The sequence below is a fragment of the Dufourea novaeangliae genome, unplaced genomic scaffold (assembly GCF_001272555.1).
Source record: "Dufourea novaeangliae isolate 0120121106 unplaced genomic scaffold, ASM127255v1 scaffold60, whole genome shotgun sequence".
Taxonomy (NCBI): Eukaryota; Metazoa; Arthropoda; class Insecta; order Hymenoptera; family Halictidae; genus Dufourea; species Dufourea novaeangliae.
Genome location: NW_015373935.1, coordinates 96,331 through 121,108, shown reverse-complemented (window position 1 = coordinate 121,108; position 24,778 = coordinate 96,331). Strand labels below are relative to the sequence as shown.

At 41.4% G+C, this 24,778-nt stretch overlaps 1 protein-coding gene across 1 annotated transcript in view; it reads left to right on the top strand.

Moving 5' to 3' along the window:
* The first annotated feature begins 857 nt into the window (after positions 1 to 857).
* The window catches only part of LOC107185291 (eukaryotic translation initiation factor 5B), a 40,177-nt gene continuing 16,256 nt past the window's right edge, over positions 858 to 24,778 (top strand). The window contains exons 1-14 of the mRNA XM_015572948.1: positions 858 to 1,070; positions 1,899 to 2,230; positions 2,317 to 2,521; positions 2,641 to 2,973; positions 3,049 to 3,249; positions 3,328 to 3,770; positions 3,847 to 4,064; positions 4,156 to 4,358; positions 4,439 to 4,704; positions 4,824 to 4,905; positions 5,025 to 5,206; positions 18,562 to 18,638; positions 19,043 to 19,250; positions 19,538 to 19,633. Of these exons, the coding sequence (XP_015428434.1) occupies positions 1,037 to 1,070; positions 1,899 to 2,230; positions 2,317 to 2,521; positions 2,641 to 2,973; positions 3,049 to 3,249; positions 3,328 to 3,770; positions 3,847 to 4,064; positions 4,156 to 4,358; positions 4,439 to 4,704; positions 4,824 to 4,905; positions 5,025 to 5,206; positions 18,562 to 18,638; positions 19,043 to 19,250; positions 19,538 to 19,633 (2,880 nt within the window). The 5' untranslated portion in view covers positions 858 to 1,036. The remainder of the gene's footprint in view (positions 1,071 to 1,898; positions 2,231 to 2,316; positions 2,522 to 2,640; positions 2,974 to 3,048; positions 3,250 to 3,327; positions 3,771 to 3,846; positions 4,065 to 4,155; positions 4,359 to 4,438; positions 4,705 to 4,823; positions 4,906 to 5,024; positions 5,207 to 18,561; positions 18,639 to 19,042; positions 19,251 to 19,537; positions 19,634 to 24,778) is intronic.

The window sequence follows — 24,778 nt, the reverse complement described above, 5'->3', positions numbered from 1 at the left end:
ATCGCTCCGGTTATTTCCGTATGGAACCATGACGGAAGCGTATACTTAAAACTCTAACCGGGATTCGATTTTTTGTGCGAGACATCTTATTCATGACTTCTTCTATCCCTATGATGTTGGATAATATTTGTGATGTCAGGTGTCACGTATTTACATTGGTGGAATGATAATAAAAGTATTACTTACCAATGTTCCTGTTACGAGTTAAATTATGCTTTTATTTTGTATAATGTTTTTAGTTAATCCATTTGTTCATTTGATCCAATTGGAAACAACTCTTAGCATATAAAATTTTTGGCATTTCTCTTAATTTACAGTACACCACCTCGAACTTGGATAAAATTTATTGTGAGAATATCGCGTAAATATTTGAATGTGGCGCCATTTAAGAAAATTACTAGCTGTCAGGGAATTAGTGTTCAAAGTCGACACAAGAGGGGGATGGCAATAGCGAGGTCGTATATACGACCGTTATGCCAGTCAATGCCTCTTGAGTTGTTGGTGGGTCGGCTCGGCTTCTGCTAGAGGAAAAAGTGGCGTAGGGGAAAAGTCTTCTACCACTTGGTCTCGGGAATTACTGTAATTAATGTGAAATTAACATTCGGATTAACATTTATTTCACTACTTGAAATGAATTTGAGATTGTTTCTGAATGCTTGTTAGGGTTGAATGTTTTGTAACGCATATTTTACAATGTTACTAGAGCCACATCCTTAACAGGTTCTCTATTGGAGGTTTAGTGTTGGTATAACCATTGCCCTAGTAAGAAGATAAATAACCCAGAGGTTTTGCACATCTTGTAGAGTTAGAATATGTGGTTCAGTTGTGCACATAATCCTCATAATCGTGCAGCCGGGTCAGAGGGAGAGACAGGAATATCTTGATTTCATGTGTGTTATTCGAAGTGGATTTCAGTTTACTCGAACTTAAAGACGAAATATAGTTAGCGTTTTGTGGAAAGAATTTCGCTAGAGGAACGGTCAGATATCGCTGAAAAACTGAACGTACAAAAGGAAAGTCTCGAAAGCGGATCAAGATGCAGGAAGCTCAGCCGAAGAAAGGCAAGAAAGGTGAGAAAATAGACGTACTTATTATTTAGATAGACATGGTATAACAGGATACTACTGTCGTTTTGAATTCACGTTTTTACGAATTTTATGAAACTTTTAATGTCTTCTTCTCACATGTGAAATGTCGTCTGCTTGAACTTAACCTCAACATAACCGCTATTCTGTTGCATACGGAATGGATAATAATGTATTCTTAGTTTCTTCATCATGTTCGTAGTTTGACAGGTCAAAGTCCAGATTGTCCAGTTTGTTCCATTGGTACGAAAAACATTGAATCTTTCGTTGCATTGTGAAAATTGTCTCGATACTTCGGTTTATGCATGTGTATTCCATAATCATTCGGAGGTGACGTTAGATAACGCGATATTTTCTTCTATTGAATATAAATATGTTACCGATGATGAGTCAGTGTATTGAACGTCATAGAATATAAACATTCAGCATTATATGTACATTATTGTCACATTGTCAAATCCAGTGGAAAGTGAAAGTTGTCCAGGTGTGAACCAGATAGTGAAAGTACAGTAGCAGGGTGTGTTTCGTGACCTATAGAAAATTTCGTGTCATATTAGAATTCAAATCTGTTTAGATGTTCAAGTGAATCTAGTATTAATTTTCTGCTTATGTATTGTTCCAACATTGTTATTATATAATAAAAAAATTTGTTTAAAAATAAAGAAATTAAATGTAATGCTTAATCATTTGATTTTGAAATAGGTATGTTTTTATTTGTTTTCCATGCAAGTCTTTTTTCTTATATACATCATGTTGTTACTGACATGCAAATATGTGTTATTTTATTTAATTTATGTAATCTGTGTTTATCAGCCAGAAGAAAGCGCAATGATAGTGACGAGGATATTGAGAAAGTGTTGGCTGAATTGGAACTGGAGTATTCTGGACAAAAGAACGAAGTTCCGGATGAACCAGTTGAGCAGCAAGTTGACAATGACGAAGATAAAAAGAAGAAAGAAAAGAAGGGTAAGAAGAAAGAAAAGACTGAAATCATTGACATTAAAGAAGAGTTGAAATGTATGGAAGTTTCTGAAGACATTGAAATGGACGACGAAGTTGAAGCTAGTACTGTAAAAACTGCGGCACAGAAGAAAAAAGAGAAGAAAGAGAGAGAAAAACAGAAGAAACTTGCTCAAAAGAAAGCGGTATATATCTAATATATTTGGCCGTTTTTGTAGGAAGAGGATTAGAAGGGATAATATAATTTATTTATTTAACTTCACTGTAATAGGAACTAGTCGACAAGACAGAAGATGTTGAAATAAAGGATGAAGCCCCTCCTATTAAAGAGACCAAGAAGGAGACGAAAAAGGAAATACAAAAAGAACCAGAGACAAAGGTACCAGATGCTGCTGAAGCAGAAGCTGCTCCATCTGAAGCTGAGGATGGGAAGAAGAAGAAGAAAAAGGGGGTAAAGGAGGATCCAAAAGACAAAGGTAACATATAGTTTAGTAACTTTTTTTAACTAGAACAAGTAAAGCATTAACTAGGTATATTTGATAGAATATAACATTAATTTGTGTCCACATTTAGTATAATTAGATATTTGAAATAGGCAAAGGTCCTGGAAAGAAGACTATTGCTGCGATGCAAGAAGCATTGAAGAAGTTAAAGGAGGACGAAGAGAGAATGAAGCTAGAAGAGGAGGAAAGAATGCGACAAGAAGAAATACGGGAACAGCAGCGATTAGAGCAGATACGACTTGAACAGGAACGCAAAGAACGAAAAAAACTTAAGGAAAAGCAGAGAAAAGAGAGATTAAAGGCGGAAGGAAAGCTTCTGACTACGAAGCAGAAACAGGACAGAGCGAGGGCGCAAGCTATGATTAACGCGCTTAAAGCTCAAGGATTGGACGTACCAGAGATAGGAGAAAAGAAACCCAGACCAGGTAATTCAAAATAATACGCACAAAATATACTCTTAATTAAATATCAGAATTGTACATAATAATCGGTTGATTCAGGAACACGTTTAAGACCGAATAAATTGAAGCAACAAATGAGCGTTGACGAAAAGGATGATGAGAAAATGGAAGGGGGCGTTACAGATACGGATAAAGTTGAAGTGGAAATAGTAGATCAACAGATGAAGGAAACGGAAGAGAAGGCGGACGACGTTAAAGATTCATGGGATGCTGAAAGTAGCGAGGAAGAACAGGAAGAAGGTATAATTCACATGCATTTACAGAAGAAATTACAATAATAAAAGTTGAAATCTTGTCTAATAAGGTATAATGTTTCAGATCAATCAGACGATGTGCCAAAAACACCCGAGAAGGAACCAGGAACCATTCTTCCATCGAAAAAGAAGCAAACTGAGGAAGCCGCGAAAGGATCTTCAGATAGTGAGTCGGCGAGTGCAAGTGGCAGTGAGTCGGATACCGAGGAAAGCGAAGATGATAGTGGTTTAGGGGATAAAGTATCGGATGCAGCGAGGAAGAAAGAACGAGCGAGAGAACGAATACAACTTCGAAGGATAGAAGCGGAAAAGAAGAAATCGCTGGATACTCTTAGAGCTGCTGTAGTCTGTGTATTAGGCCACGTCGATACAGGCAAAACGAAAATCCTTGATAAATTGAGAAGAACGAATGTGCAAGATGGCGAAGCAGGTGGTATTACGCAACAAATAGGTGCAACAAACGTACCTATCGACGCTATTCAGGATTCAACGAGACACGTTAAAGGAGTAAGTTGTTCCTTCATAATTGTTCAGATGTATTTCGTCTACGAATCACGTTTAAATAAAAATTATGATTTTTCAGTTTGCTGACAAGAAATTAAAAATCCCTGGACTGTTAATTATAGATACTCCTGGTCACGAATCTTTTAGCAATTTAAGAAACAGAGGATCTTCTCTTTGTGATATAGCGATATTAGTAGTGGACATTATGCATGGTTTAGAGCCACAGACTATTGAAAGTATTAACCTACTGAAATCGAAAAAATGTCCTTTCATCGTAGCATTAAATAAGATTGATAGGTAAAGTATTAAAGTTCAACGCAGTTTCTTACTGTATATAAATAAGTTCGTAGAAATTGGTGATAAAATGACATTAACGAAATTTTCATAGATTATACGATTGGGAAACAATGAGTCGAAAAGATGTCCAAGACATTGTGAAAGCTCAAGCGATTAATACACAGCGAGAATTTGAGAAACGCTCAAAGGAGGTGATCGTGCAATTTGCTGAGCAAGGGCTGAACGCCGCGTTGTTCTATGAAAATCCTGATCCTAGAAGTTATGTCTCTCTTGTTCCCACTAGCGCTATCACAGGTATATTGGTATATTTATATGTATTAATTACAAACGGCATGCGGCGTCAAATTTCTGACGAAGTTATTGTTTTCGTCTAGGTGAGGGTATGGGCAACCTATTGGCGTTAATCGTCGACGCTTGCCAAGGTCTACTAGCTAAGAGACTCATGTACAGCGAGGAGCTTCAAGCCACAGTTTTAGAAGTAAAAGCGTTACCTGGTCTGGGTACGACGATAGATTGTATTCTAATCAATGGATTGTTGAAAGAAGGTGATACAATGATAGTCGCTGGTACCGATGGTCCTATAGTGACTCAAATACGTTCGCTTCTTATGCCACAACCATTGAAGGAATTGAGAGTTAAAGTAAGGAAATGGAAATGTTTGAAATAATCATATTATTTATTGAATTCTCATAGTACCGCGGGTCAATTGTTTTGGTTTGTTATTGCTATACAAATTAGTACTTTCATTCTTCTTTACAGAGTGCTTACATTGAACATCGAGAAGTTAAAGCTGCACAAGGGGTCAAAATCGCCGCGAAGGACTTGGAAAAAGCAATCGCAGGTAAGGAATACTTCTATCATAATAATGCTGTCATAATCAATGATTTTCTATTGAACTATTGTGTACTTCGTGTTGAAATAATAGTATTCCTTTTTTATAATTTAATACTTTTCGAATAGGATTGAATCTCCAAGTGGCTCAAAAGCCAGACGAGGTGGATATCTTGAAGGAAGAGATCGCAAGAGAGTTGACTCATGCACTAAGCAATATTCGGCTCGCGGAACGTGGGGTCTTCGTGCAAGCGTCGACATTGGGTGCACTCGAAGCGTTGTTGGATTTCCTGAAGAGCAGTAAGATTCCGGTGAGTCTTATATTTATTTATACATTTCAATAATAATAATGTATAGTTGTATGGGAGGGTCATTACAAAAGTGCGGACACGATTTTCTTAAACCTCGTATACTGTTTCGGCAACTTGATCCAAAAGCTAACCGTACATCTTAATTCCATATTTTTGTTATACAAAATGTATAAATTCATTTCACACCAACAATGTGAGTGCCTTACTATTTAGTCAATTTCTTCTCTCAATTTATAGTTTTAATGTGACAGTTATTTGAACAGTACACGAGGCCTAAACTAAAGAAACAAAAACCTTTAATTATTCAACCAGTTGCATAAACCCTATTGCTTTCAACGATCGTCAACCATCATTATTATTAGTGTTGTATTTCATTACAACAAAACTACACCTCAATAGGTCAAATGTGCCAGGATTTTTGGAACGTTTACTATCATTATTGCAATCTGTACTATCTACACGGTGTGTCAATGATTCTCGCCACTCGTGGCCGTGCTGTTTATATAAGTGTATCTATAAACCTCGTCAATCAGTCTCGATGCGTTCAATTACGAATTACAAGCGAACAGCAGCTGATCCGCGTTTGGAACAGTTTTCCGAAAACGCGTGGTCACGCATTTAATACGACCGCGGGTCCTCAGACACGCCGTTGTTGGCGGTTCCTTCCATCGACCTTTCGCGCGATCTTTATATTCAATGATGGAACCACCGAAGCAACGAGTGAAGCGTAACCGCGCGGCGACCGGCAGAAAGATAGACACCGAAGGGTAAGGGGGGACGGAGAGGGCAGATCGCGGTGCGTGTAGAACCGAAAAGGACGGATCCGGCGTGACAGAGAGGGGCGAGGCGTGGACGGAGATAGAAGGAGAGAGGAGAGCGGCAACGAACCACTTCCTTCTTAACAGTTTAGCAGGATACGACTCATTGGTTGCATACGGTGCTTGTAGTTGTGATCCATCGTGCTATCAGCCGTGTTGTGCATCCGTGGGCACGCCTTGTAGGCTTCCATAGGGTGTCTCGTATGTCCCGGGATTTTTCGCTAGCGTCAAGTAAAAAAATTGAAACTAACATGGTTCCCATCAGCATAGGGCATACACTGTTGGGTCTTCCTACTCTGGAAGTATATTTGGTTTCTTTATTTTAAACTATACTTTGAAAATTGTTCAAGGAATGAACATGAATGTTACTGGATTCGTGGCGTTTGTTATAAGGAAGTCTAGCTTTTTTTTAATTTCTCGCAAATTTGATAGAAATTGAACACAAATTGATGGGTAAATATACTCTTGTCTGACAAGGGATGGCACGGAAGTGTCCCCTTCCGATTTTGATGAAACTTCGTATGTCTGTTAAACAGTCAAAAATAAGGGATACGTATTTTTTGAAACCACCTCTCGAAATTTCAAATGGTATTCGGGCATATCGGTTGAAAAAAACATTTTCCATTCCGTGTCGCGTGTTTCTTTGGCCGTTGACGCAAAGAGCGCGTTACACGGTGATTTTCACAATTCCGAGCCGGCGATATGTCATTGGAAGTCGAGCCAACAGGAAATCCGGAGGAAACGGGTAAACAATGAAATTTTGAAAGAGCCCGTCGAAAATAGTCCACGTTAAATTGTACGGGAAATAGCTTTGCGAATGAATGGTAGTTCCTCTACGATCTTTCGTCACTTGGCAAAGATTGGCGAAGTAAAGAGGATGGATAAGTGGGTTCTACGTGCGGGCTGAGAGACACGTTCGGGAGCTTCAGCAAGTAGGACTGCCAGTTTCGTTGGACGAGATAGAAACAATTAGATGCTGCTTCCAAACGCATCCATTACTTGTCGTGAAAAACGGAATTTTTCATTATAGTCAACAATGATCGGATCAGTAAGATAACAGGAGCATATGTTAAATTATTTTTTTTTTCCAAAGATATTTAAAGTTAAATTATATTACCAAACATATTATATTGATTTATTAGTTTCAATATTTTTAACTCGTTTAATTTCGTATATTTTACGTATTTTGTTATTTCTTCTTCTTCGTTTTACGGAGTTAATTAGTTTGGGTTCCACGGTTTGGTGGTGAGGATCCAGTTTGGATTCAAGTTTCGAGAAACTGATATATCGTGTAACATACAGATCTGTTTTAACACTACAACCACCAAACCCGTCAAACTGACAAATTTCAAATTCCTTATTTCACAATTACTGAAATCATGAACCTCGGCCATTATATTGGCCTTCAATTTGTTATACTATACTACTCCAAACTGTCTAATATTGAGTTAAATGGGAAGTTTCCGCGTGTTTTAGTGTCAGCATACAACATTAATATACGTATAATTAAATACTAAGCTTCATGGCGAGTACTCAACGACGTGCGTCTTCAATTCTTGATACATTAGAAGAAGGACGCTCACGCAAAAGGTACACATCGAAGGGAGGTCGTGATAAATTATCATTTGGAGTATACTCGGTAGAAATGTGGAAGATGACGTGGCCGGTCGTAGGAATTCGCATCGGGATGATCTCGAGCATTATCATTCCTTCGACAATGTTCGGGCTGGTTCCTATATGCATGTCGGTGTGGTGCATCAACCGTGGCTCGGCCGATAAAACGAAAGAAAGAGAAAGAATGGGAGTGAGACGAGACGTGTGTAAAGAACAGAAAGAAGGGAAAAAAAGAATGAGAAAAATGAGAAGAAGGCTGGTACGACGTTCGGTTCGAGGTAACGTCCAAAACGGCCTTAAGCCTGTCCTTCCTCGGATTATGAATGGGCTGCCCCCACCGTATCGTACGATCACGTGGCCCGTGACGTCACGTTTTATCGCAGAGCGGCATACGCGACACACGCACGCACGCAGCCAGTCCGTAAGTCCTACGAGTTCCTCCGTCACTCCACCGGCAATGCGGCTATGCTTTTACATATGGCACGCAGGAGGGAGTGTGCTCGGTAAAGAGAGCCGAGGAACAGAGGGGGGTGCTCGTCTCCTCTTTTCTCTCTTTCTCTCCTACGTTCGTTCACCGACACTGCTTCTCCACGGTCCTCATTCTTTGGTTCTTTGCACGCGTCTCATTCTTTACTCTGCTGGTTTGCTGGTTCTCTTTGGCTCATCGGAGTCCCCAATTCCGATTTTTCTGGCGTTGCTGATTTGTCGCTCTCATTCTGTGATTTTCTAGGTCCTCTTTTGTGATTCCTTCGTGTGTTTTAATTGTCTATTTCGAACTTCCTTTCGGCTTGCCACTGTTTCTTTCTCTAACCTTTTGATCTTGATCGCTTTTCTAAATCACACATTACATCGGTAGTGTTTTGGAAACTTTCGACATATTCGTGGCGTCGTGAGGTTTTCTGTATTCTGCATCGAGTACTTGGTTTTGTATTCCCCACAATATTATTGTCCTTGTATCTCCGAATTTCATGAATCTTTTATTCCTCACGTTCCTCGAACCGTGTCTCTTCTTTAGATTCCCTTATCTACTGTTTTTCTCAACTCCTCGATCATTGTATCAACAAATTCCACGATTCCTACTTCTCCAGATTCCTCGATCCTTGTACCTCCAAATTCCGCAATCTCTAGTCCCCGAAACATCACAATATCCCTATCTCCAAATTCCGCAATTTCTATACCCCGAAACTTCACGAGATCCCTATCCCTAAAATCCCTAGATCCTTTACATCCTCAAAAATCCCTCGCTCCACTGTTTATCTTGTTCCCTCTTTCTCTTCCTCTCCAATCGTCCGTCCACAAAAAGAAGAAAAACCGCCGCGGCGCATAGAAGAGATCATCCGCGAAGAAGGCCCTCGGTTCGGCCAGCACACACACAGAGAGAGAGAGAGAAAGAAGGAGACACACACGAACGCGTGTGGGCTGGAAAAAGGAATACGTGACCAACGTACAGGAAACTGCCCACACTCGGAGCAAAAGCAGCGTGGGTGGACGGACGGATCGACGAACGGGCGGACGTACGGCTCCGATTCGTAGCCCTGCGCGTCTCTCCGTCCGTCCGTCCGTCCGTCCGTCCGTCCGTCGGGTTCGTCCATTCGTTCCTCCTCGTGTGTGCCATAAGGCGTATTGCGACACGAATGAAACGCTGTGTGTGTGAGAGTATGCCGTGCACCGGCACGGGAATGCTCTCTATCGGCTCGAAAAATCGGCTTCTTTCTTTTTTCGGCGGCGCGTGGGCGTGGACCCTGGCTATCGATACGTACCTCGATCCCGTTCGATCGAACCAGCACGCGTCGGCTCGTGGCCTCGTTCCTTCGGACTTATTGCTCGCGATCCCTTTTCGGATAGTTCCCCCCTCCACTGTCGTTGCACTTTTCCGGCACGGATCAGTTCGTATCGCGCTCAGGCAAACTCTGTCCACTCGCGACAATTGGAGAATTTTCACAAGAAGTGTATACAGTAATTTCTCGATGAGTGTTCGAAGGCTCCGCGGCATTGAACATTAAATATTTCGTAAACTAACGACCATATGCGGCAGAAACAAATATCACTAATCTCATAATTCCAAGCTCTACCACTATGCTACACCTCGTTAAAAAGTCAGTAGGGGACCTTTCCTTGTCAATGCCGAGGAGTCTTCGAACATTTATCAAAGATTTACTGTATTACTGTTTTATCGAGTAGCTACAGAATAGGTGTAGTCGCTTGAAATATCTCTACAGTGACGAGAGGAAGAAAATGAATTCACGAGGGTCCGAAACATTTCTCCCTATAAGATTATTGTCCCGATGCGGACTCAAGTTCAGGACGATAATCCAGAGAAGTCTGTAGTGCTCAGTGCGCGTGTCGTCGATTCGCAGAGGCTGAATCCTATCATCGAGCTCGATGGGGATCAGTCTTTTAGTATTTACGAAGCGAGCTCTGCTTTTGCTTCGGCCATCGAGCGCATACGCACGCATATCCGCTTGGATTACGACGACGGGGGAGGCGTTGGCGAATTGAAGATTCTTGCCGGCCGTCTTCCTGTCCTCGTCCTGTTTAGGCGAGCAGGATCGGAATAAAATAGTTTAACCGGGACACGCGCTATTCTTCTCGGAACGAGCCACACGGGGCCACGCGGATCGATTAATAATTAACCACAACTGCCGAGGTTACGTAGAGCGGTCCTGGATCGCGATCCTGACAGTCCTCTCCATAGAACAGGTGGTGCTCGTTGATATTTCTAGTTGTTGTCTATCCCAAAAAATTGTTGCCAATTGCAAAAAAGAAAAATCCTAGAATATGTACTTTCGTGTATTGAACTGTTAAGGGTTGTTCCATAATAAATGGTTGTTTCTCAAAAGGGAAGTAACCGTCTTCGATTTCGTCGTGGTTTTGTAAGATGTGTTCTTCGACTACTATAACATTCGGTTTTACAGTGATGCTCTCTTTTTCTAGATTCTTCGATCACTGTAAATTTCAAACTCTGCAGTCTCTATTCTTGCAGATTCTGTAATTCGGTTCGGCTTGTAATACTTACGTAGGATCACTTCCGATACGAATGATATCGATCGTATGTTAAACTATTCCAGTGTCGAATCTAACCCACTTTCATCGAGCAGTTGAACACACCTCGAACTGGCCACGATATCGGCAACCAATTCACGACCGACTGGTATCGTCGACAATTGCAACTTGTATTTATCGCTTGCGGTTTATTCCGAAAGTTTATTCTACACGGGGTGTCCTAAACGTAACCATCTGTTTGAGAAATATTAGAAATTCTAGAAGAAAACAAGTATACGACATGAAAAGATATGAAATAAAATTTTATGTAATTTTTAATAAATGCAGGAAGTACAGTTTAATTATTAGATTCTACGTGTCGACCATCAATGCCTAGATCTCGAAACGATCACTTGTTTTCGAATCACGCATATAGATTCAGACGTAGGTAATTTTTTGTAGTTTATAAACTTTTTTCCTCCAATTTCAGTGAACATGGCAATGCCTTGTATCTTATATGTCACTATAAAAACTTTTCTGTACACAAGTCATTAGCATTTGGAAATTTGAGAACTGACCAAAAATGGAGTTGAAGCAATTTAAATACAAAGAAAGCATATGTATTTTATTTCAGTATACATATTTCCGATATTACAGTAGCTTTTTTGAAAAATTCTTATTATTACCTCCAAGTAGACGATTACTTTTGGGACACGCTGTACTTCCGGTGATACGGGCTCGTCAGATTCAACCGGGAATATTCCGTTTACGTATGCAAATACGTGAAAACCTACCACGGTTGGGCGGCACATTTGTGAATTTCAATCGGAACAACGTGTGACGGTTGAAAAATCGCGACACGTGTGTTCAGAGTTGTGATTCGATTCGTTCTCAACAGCGTAGGTTCCCCTTCCCAGACGCCGCTCGTTCGTATACAAATCTAGTATTGGTGGGTCGATATCAGTGATTGGAATTGATAATTTTAACTGACATACTGAGTGGCCATTCATTTCTCAGGACGAATGTTTCGTGAATATAATATGCTTTCCAGCGAAAATAGTTACAACATACGTATGTATTGCTCGAAGAAATTGTAATTTGATAACAGAGTAGGTACGGAATTCTTTATCGGCACATTTTGTTATTTGCATTCCTGAAACACGTGTTCGTTAATTAGCTTGAAATGGACGGGTATCTTTTCTCCCGGTTTCGTCAGTAGTGTACATACTTCCGGGTCCTCTGGTCTCCGCTGCGATTCCTCGAAGAGAAACGAACGCGCGACAAGATAGGAACGAGCAGATAAGACTCGTACACGAAATACGCTCGGATAAAATTGGAGCACATCCACTTTTTCGCGAGTCTGTGAACGATGCTCAGCTGGCCAAGAGATCTGGAAAAATGTATGATTTGGACAGTCTGCTTTGTGTCTGGAAATTCAATCAGGAATCAAAACTGTGATTTTGGCCTATCCTTAAAGACTTATTCGTAGAAACCAGAAACGAACAGAAGTTCTTTTAATGTATCCATGATCCTCTTGGGAACCACATAAAATGAAAACCGTACTGAACTTTATTAAACTTCGTACTATACCAAATTTCAGACAATCAGGAATTCTATAAATGCATAAAATATGCAGTCCGGAGATCAGTGATTAAACTGCAGATTTTATGCATTTATAATTAAATTGATTATAAAGAAACGTTAAAATTAAATTGAGTTTAAGGTACGCAAGGTGTTGACAGTGAGAAGCTGAAAAAGCTATCGTAAGTTTATCACGGCGATTTCGAGGCAGCGAAGCCTCTTGAACACGGAATTCATTCGTTTCTGTGGGTCTGCGCAGACTATGTACTACTATGTAGTTGGTAATCCCCGGCGGAGAGCTAGTTCTCTCGCGGTGAAAACACGCGTGTAGGATTCGTAGGATGCCGACACACGGCCGACAGAGCGTGCACTCGCGTGTCCGCGCTCCGCATATCCGCTCCCATGTCCCGGTATAGCTGCTTATATACCGCGGTTAAAAACAATGCGAGGAAACGAGCCATCTTTTCCTGCTTCAGAAGAGGAGAGCGGAGCTGCACCTCCGTCCGTTCGTTCGTACGTCCGCCCGTGACGAGCCACGATGCAACGGAACTAAATCACACAACACTTAAACTCCACGGACACCAGTGATCGTATATCGTTGCGTTCGAATATCGATGCGTATTGGTCGATTTCTTTGCCACACACTGTTACCTGAAAATTTGCCTTAGTATACAGTGAGTCGCAGAAGTATTCGTAAGTTAATAATTCTTCAAGAATGTATATTCTGAAATGTTTATCAATAGGTATTTTAAACACAAACATAAAAAATTGTGGAAGTAAATTTAGAAATGGGTACTCAGATAAGGGTTGAGTCTTTACCACGGAAAAGAATCGAAATTTCCGTCGTTTCATGAAGTGTTCAGAAAATTTTCGACCGTCAGGCAGTGTCGATGGTTCGGAAAAATAAACCTTTTTAGCATTAACGAATTTGAGTTTCCTTGTTCGGGAAACGTTCCGCGGGTTTACGAGGAGAGGCTGCGAGGAGGCCGGTTTTTAATGCCGGAAGCAGCGTCCCTCTTTCTCCCTTGGATCCCTCTATTTCTCTCTTCCTCCCGACTTCCTCCCGTTTGTTTTTCCCTCCGCTTTCTCTTCCCCCTTTCCCCTGTGCCCGCAGCAGCCGCCCTTTTATCCGCCGCTTTTTGTTCTTTTCTATTTCCCTCCGTTACCTCCACCCCCTCCCATCTTTCCGTCCTCTCGATATATAGCATCTGTTCCGCCCGAGCGAACCTATTGCCAAATCGTTGCGAATTCCTTTCTAGTTTGACGTCTGTCTTTGTCCTTCCCTTCGATCGCCAACTCGGTTCGAGTGTTCCTCGTTTTGGGTGGAGCGTTATTTAACGAAAAAGGAAAAAGAATTTCTTATTACTCAACTTCAATTTCTCACTACTTCCTTCAAAACTCTGTTCCGATCTTGAAACTATAAACACTCTTTAGATAGGAAGAGAATCTTGGAAAATTCCTGACAAACAGTATTTCACGATTTATTTTTCAACCATCAAGCTACTTAATCGACCCCACCCGCCGAATAATATTCAGTTCAATTTACACTCTTCGATGTAGATTGTAATCCTTTGAAACTACGAATTATCGAAAAAATACTGGACAAACAATATTTCCAAATTATCCTTCAAACCCTATACCAAGTCTCTTATCGCCCCACGTACAATATGATACATTCGAATCATGGTGAAAAAAACTCTATCGATTCGATGAAGATGTCACCACATTGGACCAGCAACGATCTTCCGTAATACCTGGCGATTTTCAAGAATTCTTTTTCAAAGCATCGTCAGCTCCTCTTTTCCTCGCCCACGCGCGTTGATATTCGACGCGTCGTTTATTGTCCTCCCTCCCTCTGGACGTTCCCTCATTCACGTTTGGCCACCTCTCCTCCCACGCTACACACCCTTTTTCCGTTCTCTCTTTTTCATTCATCCGGGGGGGAGACCGTGGGCCCGTTCGACCGGCCCCTGGCGTCCTCTTACCTTTTTCCAGCGAATGGTATCGCGGTTCACCGTTCATCAATGAAACATGACTAGCTCTCGGTGTTTCGGTGAGTAGGCTCGTTTATCGAGCGGTAGTGCCTTCTAATTGGCTCGCGTTTTTCTTTCCTTTCCCCCCCCCCCGTCTCTCTCTATCCTCCCCGCCACCCATCCCTTCCCGTTCATCGCCGCCGCTCCGGTTCATTCATTCGTTACGTAAAGGTCACGGGTTCCACACCAAGTTTGCGCCGCCGTCAGACCACGACATTTAAGCCTCGTTCACAACATTATGCATTAGAGATGGCGTGCAAAATCACTAACGGTAAGATTTATCACAGTGATCGTCGAATCACGATCACGGTCGTGATTGAAGGGGTTATGCCCACGTGCCCGATCGTTCATTATCCCGATAATTTAATTTATGACAGAATGGCGGCTGTTCAAAATCGAAGTATCGATTTTCGCCTAAAAAGTCGTTCATTTTTTATCTATAAAATAAAAACTACGCAATGAAATACAAAAAGCCACGATCAGGCACTAGATTTTTATGTATAGAATGAGTCCAACAAAGCTGATACAGTTTGGTGCAACGGTTTTCGAGATATTTTGGTTTGAGAAAAACACGTTTAAAGTTTCAAGTCATATAATACAATATAACGGAACATAGTATAATAAGCAACTTTATTACTTTAGTGATTTTGAAATAAGATATTTGAGGTCCGTCACTTTGACAGATTTTACTAAACAGAATTTGTGCAACGTCGTGGAATATTTAAGCGGGTTCACTTCAGAAATAATAGAACGTTGCATAACTAGGTACTGTTGATTTTTTTATTCGTTATTAGTGTCTTGTTGATAATATGTATTTATATTCGTTGGATTTGTCACGTTTCGCTCTAATGAAAAGTATTTAGAAAATGCTATAGTTGCATTTGAAAAAAAAAAAACAAAATATGACATTCATTTCTTCGAATAAAAGGCACATAAAGAAACTCTGACTTGAATTCGTGTATATAAAAGTACATTGTAATTTCTATGTATCAAATGGAGGGGAAGAAGTTAAACACACGTGTCTCGTGGTAGTTACGCGGGACATTAACGTCGACGGGACATGTTAGAGGATGTGTCAGTGGTCCACGTGACAAAAAAAGGCCACGAACGAAAGAGGCCGTATCTCCTCCTAATATCGGAATGCGACGGCGCACCGGAAGTCTTAAAAAGCTGCCTTATCTCAGAAAATTCCCTTCTCTTCCCCTCCGCTTTCGGTGAATGATTATCGGCTCCTCGGTTGTCTCGACGTCCGAGAAACGGCTTGTAAATGTACCAACCGCTGCGCGGCCACTTTATCCACTTGTAATTAGTCGTACATTATCGTTCGGAAGTTTGGACATGTTTTTTGTTCTTTTTTTTTTTTTGTTTCTTTTGAAGGGGATTAAGATTGTTAAGCGTCTCTATTCGTCGAGGAACTTAATCGTTCTTTATCGTGGTGTAGATTTTATTTGTCACTGGAATATTGTAATATTAACGATTAATGCGAATATTAGCGTGGTCTAGAGAATCTTATAAACTTTCGTTTATTGTGTTCTTTTGCGCCAACCAAGCAAAAGAAATGCTGACTTTTTAATCAGGTTTAGCACAGTAATAGAGCTTGAAACACTGAAGCCAATGATATTTGTTTCAGCCTCACATGACAATTAGTTTATAAAGTATTTAATATTAAGTGTCGAGGAGCCTTCGAACACTCATCGTGGATTTACCGTACATATCAGTCTCATAATTTTTAAATAACGATTTAAGGGCTCGGTCGTCGAAGGATTAAGGGGTGTTTTCATTCTAAAGGATCAAACAGTAGGAAAAACGTCATACACAAGAGTCAACCTTCTGTAATCCTCTATTTCCGTTTATGTATTCAGTATCTACATATGTCATCGAAATAATCTGTCTCCGAACGATACGAAACTTGTCAGCAGAATCTTATTTTTCAGTTTATGTATACCGCGTGTGCTCGATTTCAGCAGCTTTTATTTCCTCGCGAAACGCGTGTGTGCTTCAGGAAGGATTAAAAGCAGGTTACCAGAGGGTTAAAGTGTACCACGCTCGCGAAATGTTTCGGAAAGAGAGCGCCCCGCTTACTCGAATCGAATCCCCGTAAACAGTACCATAAACACTACTTAGATCACGTCGTAAATAGTGCATTCTTTTTTTTTTTTTTTTAATGTATATCCCACGTGCTCTGTTGGAACGGACGGACTCATCCCCCGGGATATTTACGGGCGGCGAGGCCGAAACGAACGCGACCGCTGACTCGCGTTAAATCCCACGATCTCGCAATCTCGGGATTACAAACTTACGAGTGCCATAATTTCCTTAATTCCACCGGGACACCCCCGAGATTACCGAGCACACCGTTCGCTCGAGATTTCTCCGAAAACTGTTTAATATAGGGTTCACTTGAAAAACAGAGGAAAAAGCAAAATGCAGGGATTTATGATCGTTGGCCCTCGAACAGCCGATCTGATCGTTACGTGGAAGGTGGATACCGGGTCAGTAGCGACTCGTACCGAAATTTTTTTTGTCCATACTCTTTAGATCTAGTTTTTGGAACTCCTAAACCTGGCCTTTTAATTTCAAAACAAAGACGTGTAGAATTTGTTTAAAAACCGTTATGGTTTAAACCGATTTTATTCGAATTCAGCGTTGAAAAATGCATCCATTCATCTGAGCCCTAGAAAGCATTCGAGATCCAAGTGGACTTCTATTGAATTTTGGTTAAGAGCATAGGAAGGTAGACCTAACTTCATTGTATTCTGTGGATAAATGGTGTATGCCCAGCTTGATCAATAACTCAGCAGGGAGTGTTGAAACATATCATGTTATTGTCAGGGCACTTCCCCCAGCCCTCCACCCACACTGCCAGAGGGAAAAAAGTGGCCTTTGCTCCTACCCAGAGGGGGAAAAAAATTGGTTTTTGCCTCCACCCCCTTCCACTGATAACCTGGCTACGCCCACATCAGTATGAGTTCATATCGGTCTGTATTAATATAATTATCCGGGTATATTCAGCATAATCATTATACTCGATTACGATGTCATCGTACACTTAATGATCTTACTCACGTATAATCAGTATATCCGGATATACTAATATGAATATCTATTAAGTCGTTTACAGGCCGAAGTGAGTAGTTCTACTCTTTGAATGTTTCCAAATTTTAGTGCCAAAGCACTTGATTGATTGGCACACAATTTTTTGTATTTAACACGTTGAGTGCCACAGTTTTTACACTAGAGACAGTATCATGATAAATTAGTTACATAGTTTATGTCTTTTTTGACTTAAATACTCATTATATTCATTATTATTCCACGACTAATTGTACGTATAAAATGTTAAGTCTTCCTGCTTGGTGACTCAACATTTCTTCGTGCAAGGTAATAGCGCCAGCTGACCACCATGGCAGTCAACGTGTTAAAATCAAATTCCCTTGATCATTTTTGTGCAGTTAATCACTTTGTTCTAAACCTCTAAATATCAACGTAACCTCAAAGGTATATTTACTGACTTGCACCCCTAAATGCTTTTAAGAGCTCCTAATGCAAATTCCGTCGCTATTTGAACAGAAGGTGAGACCAACGTGGCTCAGAATCGGTGATAATTTCGATTCCACCACAGACACACCCGGTATTTTTGTTAAATTTCGACTTGTCGATCGCGATCCGTCTTGTCGATCGAGGGAACGACCGAACCGGTTGCGTGTGTTTGTTGTAGGCGCGTTTATTTCTACGTGTCGCGTCGCACCGCGACTGCCAGCCGAATCCGGGCAGCATGCGTCACTAGTTATTTTCGCGACGAAACTGACACACACATGCTCGGCGCGCATAGCGTTCCGGTGTATTTATGCCACGGTGTGACAGTGGTTTATGTTTTACCTTAATGTTTCGTTTTCCCTCCAAGTACGGAACTACGTTGCGCCCCTCCTCGAAGACACGCCGTTCCTGCACGACCCGTGGAGCCTGGAGCGGTAGATACGTGTTCTTCTGGATATACCATTTTTTTTTACCTACGTGAAATGAAAATTTGTAGTACAGTAAATCATCGATGAGTGTTCGAAGGCTCCTCTGCGCTGAGAGTGTTCAGACGTCCTCCCCACCATTGGGGGTCCCTTGTGGAACCAGTCAAACGCCCAATAATGGGGATGATGTCTGAACAGTCAGTGTCGAGGACCCTTCGAATTACTGTATAGTAAATCCTCGATGAGTGTTCGAAGGCTCCTCGACGTTGAACATTAAATGTTTCATGAACTAATATAAAAAGAATATCACTGAACACTGAGCTGGAGAAATATTCTATTTATCTAATCCTTTATTATTGTTACAGTACGCCGGAATCCGAATCGGTCCCGTTGTCAAGAAGGATGTGATGAAGGCCTCCATTATGCTGGAACACGACAGTCAGTGAGTATATAAACAGCACAGACTCTTTTTCTTATGGCTGGAATGATTTAGTATGCACAGGTTGATCGTGTAATACCATTTTACGGTGATTCATTTAAATTCCACGACCCTCTAATATTCGTCACCCTGTAATACTAATAATAATATTTGTATTTTTATGCAAAATGAGATTTTTCAAAGTAGTTCACAAAGAAGAGAGAAGTAGGGTAGGAACTTCTCCTCTTAAATATCCTTATTGGGTTTAGAACAAAATCGAATACTCGTTCAGCCGATGAAAGTTATGTGTTTTATTGTATTTCACAGAACTCTGTAGGCTATGATTGCATTCTAATAAATAATACATCTTAATTACAGTGGATTATTTACTTATATTAATTACGATTTACGCGTATTTTATTCCACAGATACTCCACCATTCTAGCATTCGACGTGAAAATCGAAAAGGACGCACAGGAGTTGGCTGACTCCCTCGGGGTGAAGATCTTCCAGGCGGACATTATTTACCACCTGTTCGACAAGTTCACCGCGTACAGGGACGAGCTGAAGCAGCGGAAACGTGACGAGAACAAGCATATCGCCGTGTTCCCCTGCAAACTTCGTATCTTACCACAGGTAAGTAGTACTATAATACAGATACCAGAATATTTATTACTAAATATAGTTTGTAATTGTTTACTACCAGTGTACTGAGTCGTTATTACAAGACAAGGTGTTAAATTAAACGCTTTCTTATCCAACTGAAAGAAAAGTTTGACCGTCGTTAATTTGTCATCGATCCCTCTATCGATAAAAGGTTCACTTTTAAAGGATCACAAACGCTTTTTCACTCTGTAGCTGAAACTACCCGCGTGACTTGACAATGCTTCTTCTTCCTTAAAGATAACTGGTTTCAATTACAGTACATCTTCAACTCCCGAGATCCTATCGTGATGGGCGTGATGATCGAGGCAGGAATCGTCAAAGAAGGAACACCTCTCTGCGTGCCCAGCAAAGACGTGAGTACTCTTAGATTTTCTTATCCTCCTCAGTTGCATTTTTTGCGCGATTCTTGTGCATTCACAACCTTCGAAGAGTACAAAGGAAAAAGAATGAAGGTACACTTTTTGCTTGTTATGAAATAAAATATATATATATATAAATGTTGTTCTTATTGTATAGTTCATGTTTGTATTCGAAAATGGAAATAGTGCAGTTTCTTTAGTTGTACGTTCAGTTGAACTATCGACTATTTTACCAATTTTAATGGACTTTCATTTCACTCAAAATAACATTAAGTAGACACTCATTCCTTCCCGCTGTACCCTTCAATCTTGAGTGCACAAAATGTAGTATAACAACGCTTAATTACCAAAACCCTTACATGAGAACTTCGGTAACCCGAAGATTCCGATTTTTTTAACCCGCTCACTGCATCTTTTTCGTATCAAAGTGCCAACACTTCGAACAAAAAAGATCACTTTATTTGCAAGAGAATGGCCTATTGTTTACACATAAGTCAGCCAAACTGAAAATCTCGAGGAAAAAAGACCAAGGTGGGTCTAACCCCTTATGAGGGCCGAGGGGGGCGGTCGCCATCGCGATTTGCCAGCGCGTAGGTGAACTCGTTCCCCCCTTGAAATAGCTGCGATCCAGTTGGCCGGACGATCGATCGCCCCGATCGAACGACCGGAGCGGAATATAAAACACGTGTCCCGCGAGCCTCGCCGGTTTCCTCGAGTTTCTTTCTCTTTCCCGTAGGTGTGACCGAGGCACCCCCTTACCTGCCCTACCCCTTCTTGCCCCGATATCCTCTGTCCGGAGGCCCCCCTCCGATTTTTCGCGCGTTACACACGCGTTTCCTCGCGTCCGTTTCCTTCCCCTTTTCATCGTTCGCTGCCCCGCCGCGCTTAAATAATAATTACGAGCGGCGGTCGCGTGGGAGTCGACCGGAGAATGTACAGGGTGTACCCGGGGCAAGTGTCGCCGTAAAGATCCCGAAGCTTTCCCCTGCCCAATCGCGTGATTCTCGACGCGAGTTGCTCTCTTCGATTATGAGCCACGAGTGTTGCTATGACCGAATCCTTCACGAACAATTTGCTATATTTATTAGATTGCCGCCACGAATTCTGTCCAGTAAATAATACTTTTCTGGATTTATCGTCAGGCTACCGCGTGAATTCTGTTTGATCAGTAGAGAAATCCAACGTTAGACTGGCTTTAGCGTTAACTGCCTTTAACACTTATCTTGAGTGTTTGATTTGTCTTGAGAAGAAAATTTTCTATTGGTATGAGACAGTACCTTATTCTTAGACTTTGGATGGTCTCTGGGTCTATTTTGATCAATGATTTTAGAAAGCTAATTGTCTGTATTAGTGTTTTGTAAGGAGACCAACGTATATATTTTGAAGGAAATCGTTCAGAAACATGTTTGACCAGGGATGAGTATGGGTTCATCCGAAAATCTGAACCGAAATACACTACTTTCTTATCGGTCAACGAAAAACGTCCGTCTTTCGAGGGGTCTAACTCAGTTTAAATTCGAAACATCTTCACGCCCTTTTCATCTTCCAAGTATCACTGAAAAACAGTGGTATCTTCTAAAGTCCTCGAAAATTGACTATCGAATTTGACAAGATACACTGGATCATTTATTGGTACATCTAATACGACATAAATTTCGCTAGCTTATACCAAAGAGAGAGAGTGGCGAGCACACGATTTTCCTCTGAAAACATTTCTCCGGTACTATAAATACACAGAAACCGTTCAACACTCGAGTTTACAAAGAAAAACGAAACCTGTCGGTTAATCATTCCGTTCGTGTATTTCTTTCTGGAAAATTGGAAGCGATTGTCGGAGCCTATCCCATCGCGTCTACGTGTATGCGTGCCTCGGTCTCGTTCCCTTTTACTCGTAGGAGTAAACTCGTGGGCAGTCCGTTCTTTGCAGCCTCGCCTTACGCGGTTAGTGTGTATATAGGTGTACACTCCTCGTGAAAGACGCCCACGCGTGTCTCTCCGCTTCCAGGCTCGGCTCGGCGGCCCCGAAATGATTTACTAGGCAAATGGCTCGCTCGCCCCCGAATGGCCGCGTTATTTGCGCAAGATCCTCGAAGATTTTTGCGCGCGTGGGAACCCGACTGATTTATTGGAAGTTAAGCGTGTGTGTTCCCTTGCCCTCCCCCTCCCCCTTCCCCGTCCGTCCTCGGAGAAACGGCCAATTCCCTCCGACAGCGTTCAATTACATTGTCAAACTCGCTCGCGCCTGTTGGCCTGTCCTTAAACCCGTAGGCACTCTGGCTACACGTCGTCTCCCATTTCCTTCCGCTTTTAAACGTAAGTTTGTGGTGTAAGGGATCGTGTGAAATACCTTCGATTAAAGGACACCCGTGGACGCAGGCACACACCTGTCCTCCATCGGGTTTACGCAATTTTGTGGAACGTCCTGGGATGACTTTTGGGCTGTTCAGAGTGTCACAGAACTCGTTTCGTGATACAGAGTCCTCTCGATTATTGTCCTGAACTCGAGGTTATGCTGGGACAATAATCTTGTAGGAAGAAATGCTTCAGACCCTCGTGAATTCGATTTTTTTTTTTTTTTGCCTGGAGCCCGAGCTTTGGTAATAAAAGCGGAGGGCCGACAAAGTATGCGCTTGACTGGTTTCACTCCTGGATAATAATCGTGTAGAACAAGCCAGACAATAATTGAGAGGAATCGTGTAGAGGGTCGTAATTTCGGGACGGGTGAAACCGCGTAGGGTTCGACGAAGTCAAGAGAATCTGATAGCATAGCTACCAACTACAACGATATCCTACCGCCAACATTACGGTAGTTCTTATTTAATCAAAAATATTTTCGTTGATAATGATCTTAGATTAAAAAACAAGTCAATGTAGAATAAAACTCGTTCGTTTTCGGGAAAATCGACAGTGAAAATTAATCTGGAACGCGTGTAGTCATTATGATAGTAAGTAGAAACGGAAAACCATGAACAGACGCCCCATCCAAGACCAATTCAATCACACGCGTAGCCAACAGATTTTCAAAGACGATTTTTTGGAAAACAAAGGCTTGTATGAAAAAATTTATTCTACATTATCGACTTATTTTTTTTATGTAAAATCACCTCCTGACAGTTATGCCACCAGTTACCGACCACCTAGTGTAATATAAGCGGTGCTACTGCGGGCAATTCCATAAAATAGGCGGAATTATAAAGAGTAAAGTTTTCGACGTTTTGAAAGAAAAAAAATATTTTCATTACGAGATGATTTTCTAAACAAAATATTGCCTCACGATTGTAGCTGTAAACTGCTGCAACTAAATTTTGGCTTAATATCAACAGTAATGTTTACCGAACGTAATACTGGAAAAATTTTGATAAACCTACATACACCATCAAAGTTACAACATTTTCAATCTAGTCCGACATACAAAAAACGAATATCTTTTTATGTGATACTGTAATAGTAAATTACGATTTTAATAGTAGTTGAAAATCCAAAAGTTTTTGAATAAAGCAGATAAATACCTGTACTATAAGAGTCCATTGCTATCTGATAAAATATTCTTTAGAAACAGAACATGGTTAAACACTCGAGACGTGAAAAAGACCGACTGATACATTGCCTCAAGAGGATGTCGACTGTTTATAAAACAAATTCAATCATACGTAACGTCATTGAGATCCGTAGTCTTTTTTTTCAACAGAGTATAACCTTACAAATAATTCTAATTTTAACTTATTTTATGACATGAACATTTTTTTATTAATTCCACCTATTTTATGGTAATGGCCCACTGTGTGCCGCGTATTCGACGGGTGTGCACGCGTACTGCTGCTGCGTGTGCAACGAGCGGTTCTCTCGCCCGCGCGTAGAAAGCAGCTCCGACCACGTTCGGCTGGCCCACGCGCTTCGAGTCGATACACATGGATATGTATGCATAGGTGTACGTGTGTACACACTTCCTTCGGCCCTACCCTGCTTCATCGTTGCATTTCGGCCTTTCTTAAAATTCAACGGAAATTCCGCCGGTATAAAGTGCCCGGCGTATAGCTATTTTTATCGGCGCTATCGGAATCGCCTGGGTGCTCCGGTTGCTCCCTTGGGTGCCCCACGATTCGTATTAATATTACACGCTCTTCATGTGTGCAAGAGGTCAACATTATTTAGATGTATTTAAAACGATTAAAAATAGAGGTGTTAAACGATTAAAAATGACGAAGTACTTTTTTAATCTTTTATTCCTCATTCGAAACACTTTATCTAGATAATGAATTTTCCCATTTCTGCCGACAAGCAACCGTGTTACGTATATAACAATAATAAAGAATCGTTCGCGTCGCCGTGCAGCGATTCGTGAATAGACGTAACATGTATGCGTGCATGTGTATTGTATCTTCCGTCGTGATAGAATTTTTATTGGCGAACGATGATCCGTACCGGATGTCGGGTATCACGGAACCTGGTTGGCTTAGGTCAGGCCTGAGAACTCGCCGCGAGTAGTGTACGGATCCGCGAGGGCCCGCGAGCGAGAGAGGAGCCGCTCCGTGAAAGAAATTGTACGCGACGGCGGCGGCTGGGGGGCAGAGGCACGCCTTCTACGTGATTCTGCAAGCGTCCAGCGAATTTCGACCGTTTTCCATTCGTCGACGACGACCACCGGTGTGTGGCTCGCCGTTGCGAATTCAGAACGAGGACGCAGCGTTCCGAGAATCAGCCGAAAGACTTAACGGGAGGGAGGGACTGTTGCGATCCGTAGCGACGATCTCTCGGACGATTTTTATGCCTCCTTCTGAAATAGACGATTATAAAGGCTATTCTAACATTCTTGTTTCGTCGGATTTTTAACGAATTTTTAACTCTCTACTGGGTCTCGGTGTAATCTCGAAGTCACATACCAGTTTTACTATTATTAAGCGAATAAGAATGTTTTCGACCACCGTTGGCCAAATTGAACGGAAAAAATTGGGACATTCGCAAATGCCCAGTGTAATCCTAATCCCTTTCTGACCTGAATTTTCTTGTAAGAGTAAACAAAATATTTGATTATATATTATAACTCAGTAGACTGTTTAGATGATCTGTTAAAACAAGGTTCGTTATTCAATTCTGGATTCATTAAACCTACTAATAGCATTCAGAACATAGAAAAATCCA